At 39.2% G+C, this 14,398-nt stretch overlaps 1 protein-coding gene across 6 annotated transcripts in view; it reads left to right on the top strand.

The window, feature by feature from the left end:
- Positions 1–14,398, top strand: part of Lims1 (LIM zinc finger domain containing 1) — a 146,553-nt gene that overhangs the window by 118,295 nt on the left and 13,860 nt on the right. For 4 of the 6 annotated variants that reach the window (XM_027948929.2, XM_027948930.2, XM_027948931.3 and 1 more), the window contains exon 2: positions 6,105–6,264. In XM_027948929.2, the coding sequence (XP_027804730.1) occupies positions 6,105–6,264 (160 nt within the window). Of the gene's footprint in view, positions 1–1,893; positions 2,111–6,104; positions 6,265–14,398 lie in introns of those variants that run through there. The other 2 variants (XM_027948926.2, XM_027948932.2) reach the window with 1 other exon arrangement.

Here is a 14,398-nt window from a genome sequence, read left to right as displayed (position 1 = left end):
CTCTCCAAAGCTATCTACAAATTCAGTACATTTTCTGTCAAAATGCAATGATATTTTTCAAAGAATTAGAAAAAGCACTCCTAAAATTTGTGTGGAACCACAAAGACCCCCAAAGAGCCAATACACACCTGAGGAATTATAATACCTAACCTCAAAACATACTCTATAGCACCTTTTTACTAGTTATTCAGTCCCTTTGTGCCTTAGTTTCTTCACCTGTAAATAATACCAGTTTCATAGGTATGTTGTGAAGATTAACTGATGTGATTGGGGCAATTGCTAATAAAATCAGAATTTCATCCACTGCTGCTATATTGTTGCAGCAGACCCCAGATACCTGTCAGTGGCTTCATTTTTTTTTTTTAAGTTGTTGATGGACCTTTATTTTATTCATTTATTTATATGTGGTGCTGAGAATTGAACCCAGTGCCTTACACATGTGAGGCAAACGCTTTACCACTGAGCCACAAGCCAGCCCTGTCAGTGGCTTCTTTCTGGGATCTTGTCTTGCAAATTCAAAGAAGGAAACCCAGACAACAGGAGGTGAGAGCGAAAGGGTAGGATTTATTTAAGTGAGAAGCTGCCAAAAGTAAGAGAATCTGATAGCAAGTTGCCACTTAACTGTACTTGTCTAGGGTGACTGGGTAGGGCCATTGATCAATATTTATGCTGATCAGGTTTTAGAAAAGTGCTAAGGCTATTGGCTCGGCCCCCTACATTCTGATTGGTTAGCCTTTAAGTCTGTAGCTTTCACTCAGGTCTGCCCTGCCTCCCCTTTTCCTGCTGTCCTGGGACAAAGAAGTTGGCTACAATGTTGGGAACAGGTTAATTTTTAACTGTCTGCCTGTTTTAATATCTATCAATCCCGTCTTATTCACTAACTTTTATATCATTATTTATTGTTGTTATTCAGGTCTAAGCTGCACGTTGCTTTCTGCTCTTGAGGCTCTCCTGTCTCCATTGTAACCTGAGATGTTCATCATTGTACCTGTGCCTACTCTGTAGATTTTTTCACAAGCTCCTTTTTGTTGCTTGCTTTGGGTGAGACAGCTTACTGAGCTGAGAGGACTGGAGACAGAGAAAGACTCTAAGCCGCTGGTGCTACATCATTGTCATTATCATTAAAACCATCACAAGAGAGTAGTACAAACTGAATATAGTCAGAATGCCAGAGCATGTGATGACTTCCTTAGTCATGGTAGAGACTAGGGAAGCCTGACTTATCTATTGCAGGATTAACTGGTATTAAATAGAACACAGTTTATAAGTAAACTGTAGGATATGCCTATTTTCACTTGTATTCATTCAATGAAACTTTTAGTGAACTCTTGCTATGTGCCAAAAGTGAATATAATAGAAGACAAATGTAGCTCTTGGTTTCAGAGGCTCAGGGATTCCTGGGCTCTGTGGTTGTGGGACCCCATGCCAGGGAAGGGAACAGATATTCCTCATAGTGTGCTCTTATCATGGCCTCATCAGAGCTTCTCAGGGGGTGTTCCACAAGCCCTCCAAAGGTTCTTTGCATACCAAAGTTGAGTTCACAGTGTTGGTGATGTTGAATTGAAGCCTGGTGACAGATACCCAGGGCCCTATATGTTCGTTTCTCTTGAAAGCCTACAAAGCAACCTTCTATTCCTATAGCAGTGTTAATGGGCTCAGTCCACCAGGAAAGCAGCTCTGAAAAAGACTGCCACTATTCTGTGGAATGTTTTCTAGAACTTCTAGAAACCCTCAGTAAATCCAGTCTGCTGTGCCTGCTACCGAGCTCTTAACATGAAGTGTCGGTAGCCACCCTGGCCAGCCAGGCTGACGTGCGTGGGAACAGTGGGAGTGACCCTGGCTAGGAAGCTGGGAGGCCTGGATATTGTTTCTCCTGTCTCTGTTTCCTGCTGCTCTCGTCCTGAGCTCTGTGCTCCTCAGTACCCACAATGGCCTTCCCAGGCCGAGCTCGCCCCTGTGCTATTCCAGAGAATGAAGAAATCCCCCGGACTGTTCTTAACAGTGTCCAGGAGGCTAATGGGAATGAAGACGAGAGAGCTGTGTCCAAATTGCAGCGCAGACACAGTGATGTAAAAGTCTACAAGGAGTTTTGTGACTTTTATGCGAAATTGTGAGTCTTCCTCCCTCTCGGAATGCCCCTTCCAGACCTTGAGTTCTTTCTTCAACTCCTGATTCCCTAGCTATTTTGATCTGGCTAATATGGTTTTATTTAGCAGGGCTTTTGCGGGGTTATCTGGTGCCCCGAGGGTGGCCCACAGTGCAGCATATTCCAGGGAGGCAAACAGGTTGCCTTGTCATGTAAAGCTTGTGCTGAAGGACACACATATATGAAGGAAAATGCTGTCTTCACAGGAAGAGTAGTAAGTTCTTGTCTGAAGTAGATTTCTAGTAATAGTACATTTTCATTGTGTCATCTGTGAGGGAAGCTGAGAGTTTGTCTTGCTGGGATTTATAGTAGGAAAAATTTATATTCTAATCTTGTCAAAGATAAGGGGCAGATTGGATGAAACAGTAAAAAATTGAATTGATGAACATTTTGTTGGGGAATTATCCTTGTAACCAAAATTTTAACTGCATAGTCATGATCCAAATGATTTTTAGATTTTGCTTATTGTTGCATTTTTTTAATACTAGAAAAGATGTTTTATATATCATAAGTGAGGCACTTGAATAATGAAAAGCTGGATGATACCATTTGCTCTGTGAGTTGACCTATTGAAATAGATCAGTGAAATCAATCATGATTGGCCAGTTAGGATTATGTCCCTTATCATCAACACTTTTTAGTGAAAATCTTTTTTTTTTTTTGATACTGAGAAAAGAATTTTGCTTTGAGATGTTGTCTTATGGATGTTTTAATTAAGCTACTTGTCCAACTGGAAACCTGAGTTTCTTTTGGGATTGGTGGGGAGACCAGGGATTGAACTCAGGGGCACTTGACCACTGAGCCACATCCCCAGCCCTATTTTATATTTATTTAGAGACGGGATCTCACTGAGTTGCTTAGTGCTTCACTTTTGCTGAGGCTGGCTTTGATCCTCCTGCCTCAGCCTCCAAGCCACTGGGATTACAGGCATGTGCCACTGCGCCTGGCTAGTGAAAAGTCTTTCTGAAAAATTACAGTAAAACTTGGAAACTGATAGGGGAAAAACAGTTAATTAACATGTCTGAAAATGGAGGCTCTTTGTATCATCTGCTCACAGGTTCATAGTGAAGATTAAGGAGAACACTGAAAGTAATTATACAAAGTAGATTAATGAAATACCTAGGAGGTCACAAGCTGTGTTAGGGGACCACACATGCAGGTAGAGCTTGTACTCTGAGTGGGTATCTGCAGATAAACGTGTCAAATTTGAAGACCAGCTTGGCTTATCATAGGAGACTGCCATTTCTAGGACTTTTAGAAACAAGGAAAGTTTTAAGGCAGAATGGCAGCTATAATTCATTTGTGACTTTAAAAAAGTAATTTCTATCATATGCAGTTTGGATATAAAGTAAACTGTAAAAGAAGGGCACCATGCCAGAAGGTCAAGACAAGAAAGGAAAGGGAAGCATGAGTGGGTCAGTAGGATAGCAGGGTGATTGTTCTGTTTCCTTTTTCCCCGTTTGTTATTAAAAAGGAATGCTTTATCTCTAAACCAGTTTATTTTTCCTGTGTGTGGGAAATAACTCCTTGTTTTTATGTGTCTACCTATTTTGCTAATTCTACTTGAATATTTGAACTTAAATATAAACAGTCTCTAGTGTAATAAGTATGAACATGTCAGTAGTAACCAAACATTTTGATATGAAACCTCTTTACACTCACCCCAACACTGCCCCCCCCCAAAATAAGTAAATAAATAAACAAGTGTTGAAGTTCCAGATAACTTCATTATCAGTATTTACTGTACGAGAAATTTATTTATTTATTTATTTTAAGTGGTTTTTTAAATTAGATGTTGATGGCCTTATTTATTTATTTATTTATTTACATGGTGCTGAGAATCAAACCCAGTGCCTCGCGTGTGCTAGGCAAGTGCTCTACCACTTGAGCCACAGCCCAGCCCTGTATGAGAAATTTAAACTGAGAAAGATCCTAAATATTTACTAACTCACTTTAAAATAACAATAAACTCATTACATGTTAATAATCTTAGTAATTGATGATATTAATAGTTTTATAAAAATGACTATTTTCCAAAATGGAAAATGGTTAGAGGGAAGAATGACTTTTTTTTTTTTTTTTTTTTGACATTTCTTCAAATCTCATTAATGTCTGTCTTGATAAAAGACACTTTTGCATATCTGCTTCTACATTCAGCCTGTTGCAGTGTATTGTTTTAGATGAGGGATGGAAAGAAAAATGGTCCCCAAAAAGATATGGTTGGAAAAGAGAGGACCTTTCAGATCCCTTAAAGGGTCATGGTGACCCATACACTCTGAAAACCACTGATTTTGGCAATACAAAGTAAGACATTCAAAAAATAGGTTTCTCAGCATTTTTGGAGTTCCATTGTAAGATCGCTTGAGGTCTTGAGAATCTTTCGAGAGGTTTAGAGTTAATAATAACCCCACATGTTTAAGTATCATCCTCTGGTTTCCCAACTGGCTTTGTGTACTTTTTTCTTATTTCATTCTCAAAGCAGTTCTGAGAATTATTGGGGCAGATGTGGGGCTTACCATACTTCTCCACTCAGGGTCACCTGTGCACTTTAGTCAGGGGAAAAGAAACAGCACACACCTCTTCAGAGATTCACTAAAACTGTCACAATTAATGTGGAAAGAAGGAAACGAGATTTTTCTCCCCATCCCATAATAATTTTGAAATGACATAGTAGAAATTCATTTAATATGAGGTTTTGGCCAGGTTTGACCAGTAGTATGCTACCCTGTCCTCTTTCCTTCCGTTTTTTTGGTGACATTTTTCAAGCCTACTTAAATAAAGTCAAGTTTTTTGCTTTTTTGTCTTGTTTTCTTTCTTTATGGTACTAGGGATTGAACCCAGGGATTTCTCCATTGAGTTACATCCCTAGCCCTTTTTTAAATTTTGAGACAACTTCTCACTGAGTTGCTGAGGTTGGCCTCAAACTTATGATCTTCCTGCCTCAACCTCCCAAGTTCCTAGGATTATAGGTGTGCACCCCACATTCACTAAAGTCTAACTTTTTGTTTGTTTTTGTTTTTTGGTACCGGGGATTGAACTCAGGGGCACTTGGCCACTGAGCCACATCCTCAGCCCTATTTTGTATTTTATTTAGAGACAAGGTCTCACTCAGTTGCTTAGCACCTCACTTTTGCTGAAGCTGGCTTTGAACTCATGATCCTCCTGCCTCAGCCTCCTGAGCTGCTGGGATTACAGGTGTGTGCCACCAAGCCCAGAAGAAACCTGAGTTTCTTAAGGGCAGTTTGTTGTTGTTGTTGCTGTTTTGTTTGTTTTTGGAGACAGAGTCTTACTGTGTTGCCCAGGCTGACCTCAAACTCCTGGACTCAAGCAATCTTCCCACTTCAGCCTCCTGAGGAGTTTTGGGATCATAGGCTCATGGCACTGTGTATAGGACTGAAAGCAACTCGTGTCTTCCTTTTCTATCCCTATTGTCTAATACATCTTAAATGCTCTCTCTTATTTAACGAAGAATGCCCAACATGTTAAACAAAAATAAAATCAAGCCAGGCACAGTGGCGCATGCCTGTAATCCCAAGGCTTGGGAGGCTGAGACAGGAGGATGCCAAGTTCAATGTCAGCCTCAGCAACTTAGCAAGGCCCTAAGCAATTCAGTGAGATCCTGTCTGTAAATAAAATATAAAAAAGGGATGGGGATGTGGCTCAGTGGTGAAGCACCTCTGGGTTCAATCACTAGTACCAAAGAAAGAAAGGAAAAAAAAAAAAAAAAAAAAACCCAGAATCAAAGCAGGAGGCCCTCTTAGAACCTAATGTGCTGGGGTAAAGAGACTGAGACAAATTGCATTGAAAGACTTAAGGCACTAGCAATAAACTGGCTTTAAAGATAAAATACAAGTTTTGTGATCAGATAGAATTTGCTCCTTAGTTCTTCATGTTGTCTGGTCTTAAGCCTAAGAAAAAGGTTGACAGTCTGTGACTTGATGTCTTTTTTGTGTTACAGCAACATGGCCAATGCCCTGGCCAGCGCCACTTGTGAGCGCTGCAAGGGAGGCTTTGCACCTGCTGAGAAGATCGTGAACAGTAACGGCGAGCTATACCATGAGCAGTGTTTCGTGTGTGCGCAGTGCTTCCAGCAGTTCCCAGAAGGACTCTTCTATGAGGTGGGTCAAGCTGGACAGGAGCAGAAAGTCAGCATTCTCCACCCTACCTTCCCTTCTTTTCTGAGGTCTCCATCTTAATTTTCAAATTCATTATCAAAGATTGAATTGAAGTGCCACAAAGATAACAGTTATTTAGTACCTGGGATGTCATTGATGGCATATGTACTAAACACATGGGCCAAAGCCTTGATGGGATGTCCTTACAGACTTCACCACTGAATAGTTGATCTTTCTAGTTCAGAACTGACAGTACCTTGTGACTGCCTGTCAGACCCAAGCAGTTCAGCTCCAAATCAAACTCCTTTCAGTCTTCAGCTGCAGTGTATCTAGCTTCACCACACGGTGCAGTGGCTTGGCCTTTCATAATATTGCTTGCCAGTTCCCATCTCTGTGTCTTTTCTTTCTCAGAACACCACTAGACTCCTCTCTAAAGGAGAGCCTGTGTCACTCCTTGACTTCTCAGTCATGAGCAGGAATGTCCATGTGTTTGTTTTCTAAAGAGTATCCTGTTTGGAAATGAGTATTGGAGGGAATTGTCTATGTTTGGCACTTCTACAGGACTTGATTTGTTTTCAAAACACATGTTTTTCTTGATCCTTGGGTGTTATTATGTGATTGACACTTCCTCTGTAGTATATTCAATGTTCTCACCATTATTGAAATCCCTTTCTCATAATAAACATGTATTTCATGGGGACAGTCTAGGGAGGTTAACCCCATGTTGTAAATGAAAATATATTTGTGTGTGTGTGAGAGAGAGACACCAATTTGGTGGTTTACTTTTCCATCTTAGTTTTTACATATTTGTGTATAATGTGCATCTCTATATAATAATTATGTATATAGAATTATGTTGTAGATAAAGATGGCTGCTGTTTGATTTCTTTAAAAAAAATTTTTTTTTCCCTGACTTAGATTTCCATGTCTTACAAGCCATGCCTAAGGAAGGAAAGATAGTTTATAAAGTTGTTCACCATTCAGGCAACATTTTCTCAAAGAAATAACCCTACATGAGTGAGGTTTGCAGGCTTGCCTCCCAAACAACTATTTACCATACATGAGTACACAAAACACATGTGTCTGTAGTAAAATAATTTGGGAAACAGCTTTAAGGGTTTTTTGAGCTTCTTCTGGGTCCCAGAAACACACCTTTCCTACAGCAAAAACGTCAGCAGTAGAAAGAGGTTTGCTTTCTTTTTTTCTTACAGATCTTCTTAACTTCTTTGTTAAGGCGGAAATCTTTCTGTAAAGGATGATGGTTTGGGGAGTAGGGATAGGAAGTGACAGTGGGTGGGATAGGAGCAAGACAGGCCAGTGTCCAAGAGCTGGAGAGAAGAGAGGATGGAAGGGAATTCCTGGGGATGTTTCAGGGTCAGAGACTCCACTGAGACTATGGGTAGGCTGTGGTTGGTAAAGAGGGGGACAAGGAAGGCTCTTGGGGCTGAGGCAGCAAGTGGGAAAGGGACTGGCTGCTGGTGGTTGCCATGACTCAATTTAGGAAAATGGACCTAAGGAGCTGCTCCTCAGAAGTTATAACAAAAGGTTCTAATCTCACAAAACTGTGGCAAGGAAGGAGATGCGACCATTTGATTTAAGATTATTAAAATGGAGAGCACCCCTCCAGTGATTAGAAGAGACACAAAATAAACATAAAGGTTTTATTACTTACAGATCCTTGGGAAGACCATACGTGTACAGTCAGGGAGTACAATAAAAAAGGGGGTTGTGGCATAGCAGTAGAGCACTTGCCTAGCATATGTGAGGCACTGGGTTCGATTCTCAGTGCCACATATAAATAAATAAAATAAAGGTCCATCAACAACTAAAAAATATTTAGAGAGAAAGAAATACAGAAACCAGTGGGCCGATTCCTTCACTGGGTGCAAAGCATTATCTAAAGAGGCTTCTCAGGAAGTTTTATTTGGTGGGTTTAAAGCAGTAGGCATGAGTTCTAGTTCACACGGAGAGGTAGTTACTGTGTCATACCTCTGCACAGCCATGTGGGGTATGCAGTCAGTGGAGACATTGAAGATGCATCTAGCTGACCTTTAAAGAGGTAGTCTCCAGGGAATAGTTGCATGAGGTAGACATCTGGACTGTCCACACTGAGGAACTAGGGGAGATATAGGTCTGGAAACTGCCCAGGGTGACTGAGTTGCACGTCTGGTGTAAGAAAGTCAGCTTGTATATACAGTGGATATTGAGGTAACATGAAACCATAGGAACTCACTGTTAGAGCAAATGGAAGGGGGTCCCAGAAATATGGCTGAAGAGGGAACATTAGTTGGGTATGATGATGCATGTCTGTAACCCTAGCCACTTAGGAGACTGAGGGAGGAAGATCACCAGTTCAAGGCCAGCCTCAGCAATTTAGTGATGCTCTAAGCAAAACTGTGGCAAGGAAGGAGATGCGACCGTCTCAAAATAAAAAGGGCTGGGGATATAGCTCAGTGGTAAAGTGCCCCTGGGTTTAATCCCCAGTACAAAAAAGGGAACTTTAGTCTTCATACTGTATAAGCCCTATTTTTTACTCTGCCTTTCTTTCTTCCTTGTGGCCCTGAGAGGTTGAAACATAACAGGTTTGTGACCTGAAAGAAATTAGAACCTAGTTTGGTTGCTAGTATCATATATAGTATTCTTTCCCTTAGGTCCTCTTTTCAAATGTAAGATATTATTATTCAAATGGCAACTAAGGTAAGGCCTCAAGAGGGAGCCAACCCTGAGGAGCAATAGAGAAGAACTCTGTGTTCTCCCAGCATCTTTCATAATTCCCTGCCTACTCTTTCCTCTGAGAGTACCCTGGAACTCCAATTCCTCATTACATCATTACATTTTCTTTTTCTTTTTTTTTTTTTTTGAGACAGGGTCACGTTGCCCAGGATGGCCTCAAACTCTCAATCCTCCTGCCTCAGCCTCCTGAGTCTCTGGGATTATAGGCATTTGCCACTGTGCCCAGCTCCCTCATCACATTCTTTCTCATGTATTGGCCATTTGCTTGCCATTTTGGGATGAATACTGTTGTTGAGCTACCTTGGTTAGCCAGCACACTTGCTCTACATGTGCATCCTGTCCTGTCAGTTGCACTTGGTCATAAGGAAAGGCTTAGAAACAGCCTTAAACAGAACAGAATAAAGTATGACTCACACTTGTCCTCCTGCCCACCCTTCACTCCCTTTTACTTCCAGACTATAAATAACTTCCCTGGTATTATTCCGGAAGATGCTATGAATCTAAGAACAAGGCTATTAATGAGTTATTGCCCAGCTTAAGCTCTTTGGGTCCCAAGGAAGATTACTATTTTAGCTACATTGTTTACTGTTTAAACATCTTTTCCAGGTCAGGGATTTGTAAACCTGCATGTGGGAAATAAGAATTTTCCTCTTAGTTGAATAATATTAGAGAAAAAGCTTTCCATAGCTTTCAACAAATATATCCAAATGCTAGATATAAGCTTTCCAGTTACATCCAGCAATAAAATGTTTTCTAGAAATGGGAGCTGAATTACTTGGTTTGCTTTCCATTTGAAACTGACTTAGGTGCTTTAGATTTTGTGTAATAACAAAGGCAAGGCTGGGGCTGTAGCTCAATGGTAGAGCACTTGCCTTAGCATGTCCAAGGCCCTGGATTCAGTCCCCAGTACTCCCCCTCCAAAAAAAAAAAATGCATCTTTTCCAGTCTATCTTTCTTATTGTTTTTGTCTTACTATCAAAACATCATCTTTCCCTTATTTCCACAGTCCCTACTCTTTCTTTTATCTAGGAAACTAACTATGAAGACCTATAGGGGAGTTCTATTCACTTTTCCCCTTGAAAATGAGATTTACTTCTATTGTGGAACTTCCTAATGCTTTGGATTAGGTAGCCAGGATATTCTTCTCTCGGGCCACAGGACAAGTCTGGAATGAGACCCTTGTTTCCTACCTGATTACTTGTGCATTTTTCTGGAGATATAAGTCCAGGTATTTCTAGCTTATCTGCATATAACACCTACCAGGATTATTACCCATACTGGCTCCCTATTCATGGTAAACATATATCCTGCTAGATTATGTGGTTTAAAACCTAAACCTGAAGTTTATCATTGAGGTGGTAATCTATCCCATGAAAGAATGTAAGGTAGCACTTGATTCCTGTTTTCTAGATTCCATCATAAAATTTCTTATTACATGATATTATTAGTGATATTTTCAGCCTAATCTCATCCATTTCATTCCACGTGTCTTCTCTGAGTCCATATAGCTATATTTCTAGTATGGAGAGCATTCCCCACATTTTATTATAACTTTTATATGCTTATCTTCCCATATAACTGAATACCTCTGGTGCAAGGACTGTCTAAATTAATTTTGTATCTCTAACACTTGGTTAGAGTAGGTCTAGTAGGTACTTAAGAAATACAGTAATATATATATATACAGTACTTGGATGGTAATTACAAAATAAAATGCTAACATATTAACTTAGAAATTAAATCGAACATTTTCTAATGGGCTATTCTTCAAAACTGTGGTACTCTTTACCTAGTTCCTATTGTTTATCACATAAACATTGTCTGAGCTTTATCATGCCTGCATACAGTTTAGGTGAATGAAAGAAATTAATTTTTAAATGGAAACTAGAAAGTCCAGTTTTGGGTAGAACCTCAAGTAGATTTTCTGAGCTGTAATATATTGTTGTCACCATATGTAGACCACTGACTTGATATGTTGATTAAAGCCATTGAGGCTTTGTTGAATAAATTTACTTTTTAAATTTATTTTTATGTGATGTTGTGGATCAAACCCAGTGTCTCACACATGCTAGGCAAGCGCCGCTCTACCACTGAGCCACAACCCCAGCCCTGAAATTCCTTTTTATTTTGAAAACTTAAAATCCTACAGAAAAGTTGAGAGAATACTACAATGAGCCCTATACATGTCACATACACACACCACATTGATTTTTTTGACAAATGATTTGTAAGTAAGTTGTAAACATGAAATTGAATAGTTTTAATTTCCTGTATTTGCCTTTAAATACTTGTAAGGGTAATTGCTCTTTTCAGGGGAGCAGTGGAAGAGGAACAATATATGTTTTTGGTCTAAGCATGATGACACACACCTATAACCCCAGTGACTTGGGAGGTTGATGCAAGAGGATCACAAGTTTGAGGCCATCATGGGAAACTTAGTGAAACCTGATCTCAAATAAAAAACGAAAAAGGAGGGGGTTTTGATCTCAGTGGTAGAGCACCCTGGGTTTAATACCAATAAGGAAAAGGGAAAAAAAAGTGGGGTGGTAGACGGTTTTGGGGATATTGGCATTCTGAAAATGTTCTATGACATATCAAATTGGGAATCTAATATATTGAGTTCGAATTTTAAAAAATAACAACTTCTAGCAATTAGAGTATCACTTTTAGAATTTAAAGTCCACCCCAATAATGTTTTTTTTTTTCCTTAATTGTAGTTGGACACAATACCTTTATTTTATTTATTTATTTTTATGTGGTACTGAGGATCCAACTCAGCGCCTCACACGTGCTAGATGGTTACCATTGAGCCACAACGCCAGTCCCCCAATAATGTTTTTTAAATGTATATATTTTTTAGTTGTTGATGGACATTTATATATATATATATATATATATATATATATATACACACACACACACATATATATATACATATATATAAATTTATACATGTGGTGCTGAGAATTGAACCCAGTGCCTCACACATGCTAGGCAAGTGTTCTACCACTGAGCCACAGCCACAGCCCCCTACTCCGATAATTTAAAAATAATTTTCAACTCCATTTCTGAGGGTACATTAAAAGGAAAAGAAAGAGCTTAATACTCTTCTCCTTGAGTATGAATTGGGCATAATGACTCACTTTTAAGAAGTTTTAAAGTAGTGACGTTGCAGTAGGGAAACCTTGGGGAATACATCACCTTAACCAAGGGATCAAGTGACGTCACCAGTAATGTCATGTTGATATCACCTCTTGATATGATACAACAACATTATTACCTCCATGATATTCTTTCCCAAAATCCATGATCAGAGTCTAAGTGAGAGAAACCCTTAATGACAGACATTTACAAAATGCCTGAGCAATACTCTTAAAAAGTGTCAAGGTCCTACAAGGGGATGAAGGACCCTTGACTATCTGTGAGATTTTTAGTGACATTTATTTATTCATGTATTGATCTGCCCATCCATCCAACAAACATTTATATTGTTAATTAGGCAGTCACAGTGTGCCAAGCACCTCTTCTATTCTAGGAATAGAATGGAAGCAGTAGACGTAGTCTTAAAGGAAGTTATGGTATAGTGGATGAAACTAGAGCAAGGTCAAACTACCGATAATTAGACACAAAAACAGTATCATGGGATGATCAGTAGTGGGGAAAAGAGAAATCTACCTAAGAACAGACTCCCCCAACCCCTAGATGATGTTTAAAATGCTTGAGCATTGTGCCTGATACATGGTAAAAGCTTAATAAATGGTAAACAATTTTTCTTTCTTTTTTTTTAAGCAGTAGTTGTCATTATTTTTATTTTATTTTTAAATTTTTATTATTTGGTACTGGGGATCAACCCCAGGGCTGCACACATACTAGGGTAAGGGCTCTATCTCTGAGCTGCATCCTCAGCCCCTTTTATTTTTTATGTTGATACAGGGTTTTTCTAAGTGGCTGAGCCCTTAAGCTTGCTATGAGCCTCTTGAGTAGCTAGGATTATAGGCATGTGCCAACATGCTCAGCAAAGATATTAATTTTTAAAAAATAATCTTAGCATAGTTTTACAGACTATCATAGTCTTGTCTCAAGAATTTTCAGTCAGAGTTCCCATTTGTGTGATAAATTTAATTAGAAAGAACTTTTATAAAGAATTCACTTAACAAAGACCCTAAAGAAAGTATATTTTTTCTTGTTTAAAAACACCCAAGGTGGTGTGTTGGAGGTGTGGCATAGTAGTAGAGCACTTGCCTGGCACTCATGAGGCTTTGGGTGTGACCTCCAGCATGACAAAAGAAACAAACTCAAGGAGGGTGGCTGGAGGCGTAGCTCAGCGGTAGAGCAGGTGTTTGGCATGTACAGAATCCTGGATTAAAGGGAAGAGAAGCATATACCATCTCTGGGTAGTTCATCACTCAGTTATTTATAATGAAGATGGTAATACCTTTATTTAGCAGAAAGAAATACACAGTTCACGTGTAGTAATTAGCATGGATTTCCCAAACTGAAATTGGGTTTCCTCTATTCAGATAGTCTATTTTTGCATTTCAGTTTTAAATAACATAAATATTAACTATTATAAATTACCCCTCTTTCGCCATTTTTGTATTGGTGCATTATAATTGTACATAATGATGGGATTTGTTGTTACATATTCATACCTGCACACAGTATAACAATGTGACTTGTCCAATATCACCCCCCAGCACTTCCTCCCTTCCTCCCCCAAATTATCCCTTTTTTAATTTTTAGTCTCTGTCAGAAGATTGTGAACAGGTAACAAGCACACTGTAGATACACTTGTAGCACACTGATGCACCAAGTGATGTCCTACCTGTAATGAATCAGATCTTAGAAGATTTATTTATTCAGGGACTGGGGGTATGGCTCAGTGGTAGAGCGCTTGCCTAGCATGTGCAAAGCCTTTGGTTCAGTCCTTGACTCTGCCAAAAATTATGTATTCAAATTACAGTCAGTGTTAATTTTATGTGTGTTATGTAATGTTTATATCAATTTTCTGTCTTCTACTAACAAATACAATATATATGTTAACTGCCAGATTCATGCTTTATTTTTTAACCTATATATCTTTCTTTTTCATGAAATACAATAAAAACCTATCCTTTTTTGGGGGGGCGGGCTGGTACTCTTGCTCTAACCCAAGGGTGCTTTACCACTGAATTATATCCCAGCTCCTTTTTATTTTTTATTTTGAAACAGTCTCACTGAGTTGCTGAGGTTGGCCTCAAACTTGTGGTCCCTCTTGCCTCACTCCTCAGTTTTCACTGGATTCTTACAAATAGAGTGCGTGAGCAAAAAAAAAAAAAAATGAAGCATAGTCAGAGTAGAGACCCCTAGACTCTGGAGGCACAACATTCATTCTAATAACTACCTATTCAGTTTATCTTTCCTG

Source organism: Marmota flaviventris, chromosome 14, assembly GCF_047511675.1.
Source record: "Marmota flaviventris isolate mMarFla1 chromosome 14, mMarFla1.hap1, whole genome shotgun sequence".
NCBI lineage: Eukaryota > Metazoa > Chordata > Mammalia > Rodentia > Sciuridae > Marmota > Marmota flaviventris.
The sequence above is the reverse complement of the archived record's forward strand: the minus strand, read 5'-3'. Positions and strand labels throughout refer to the sequence as shown.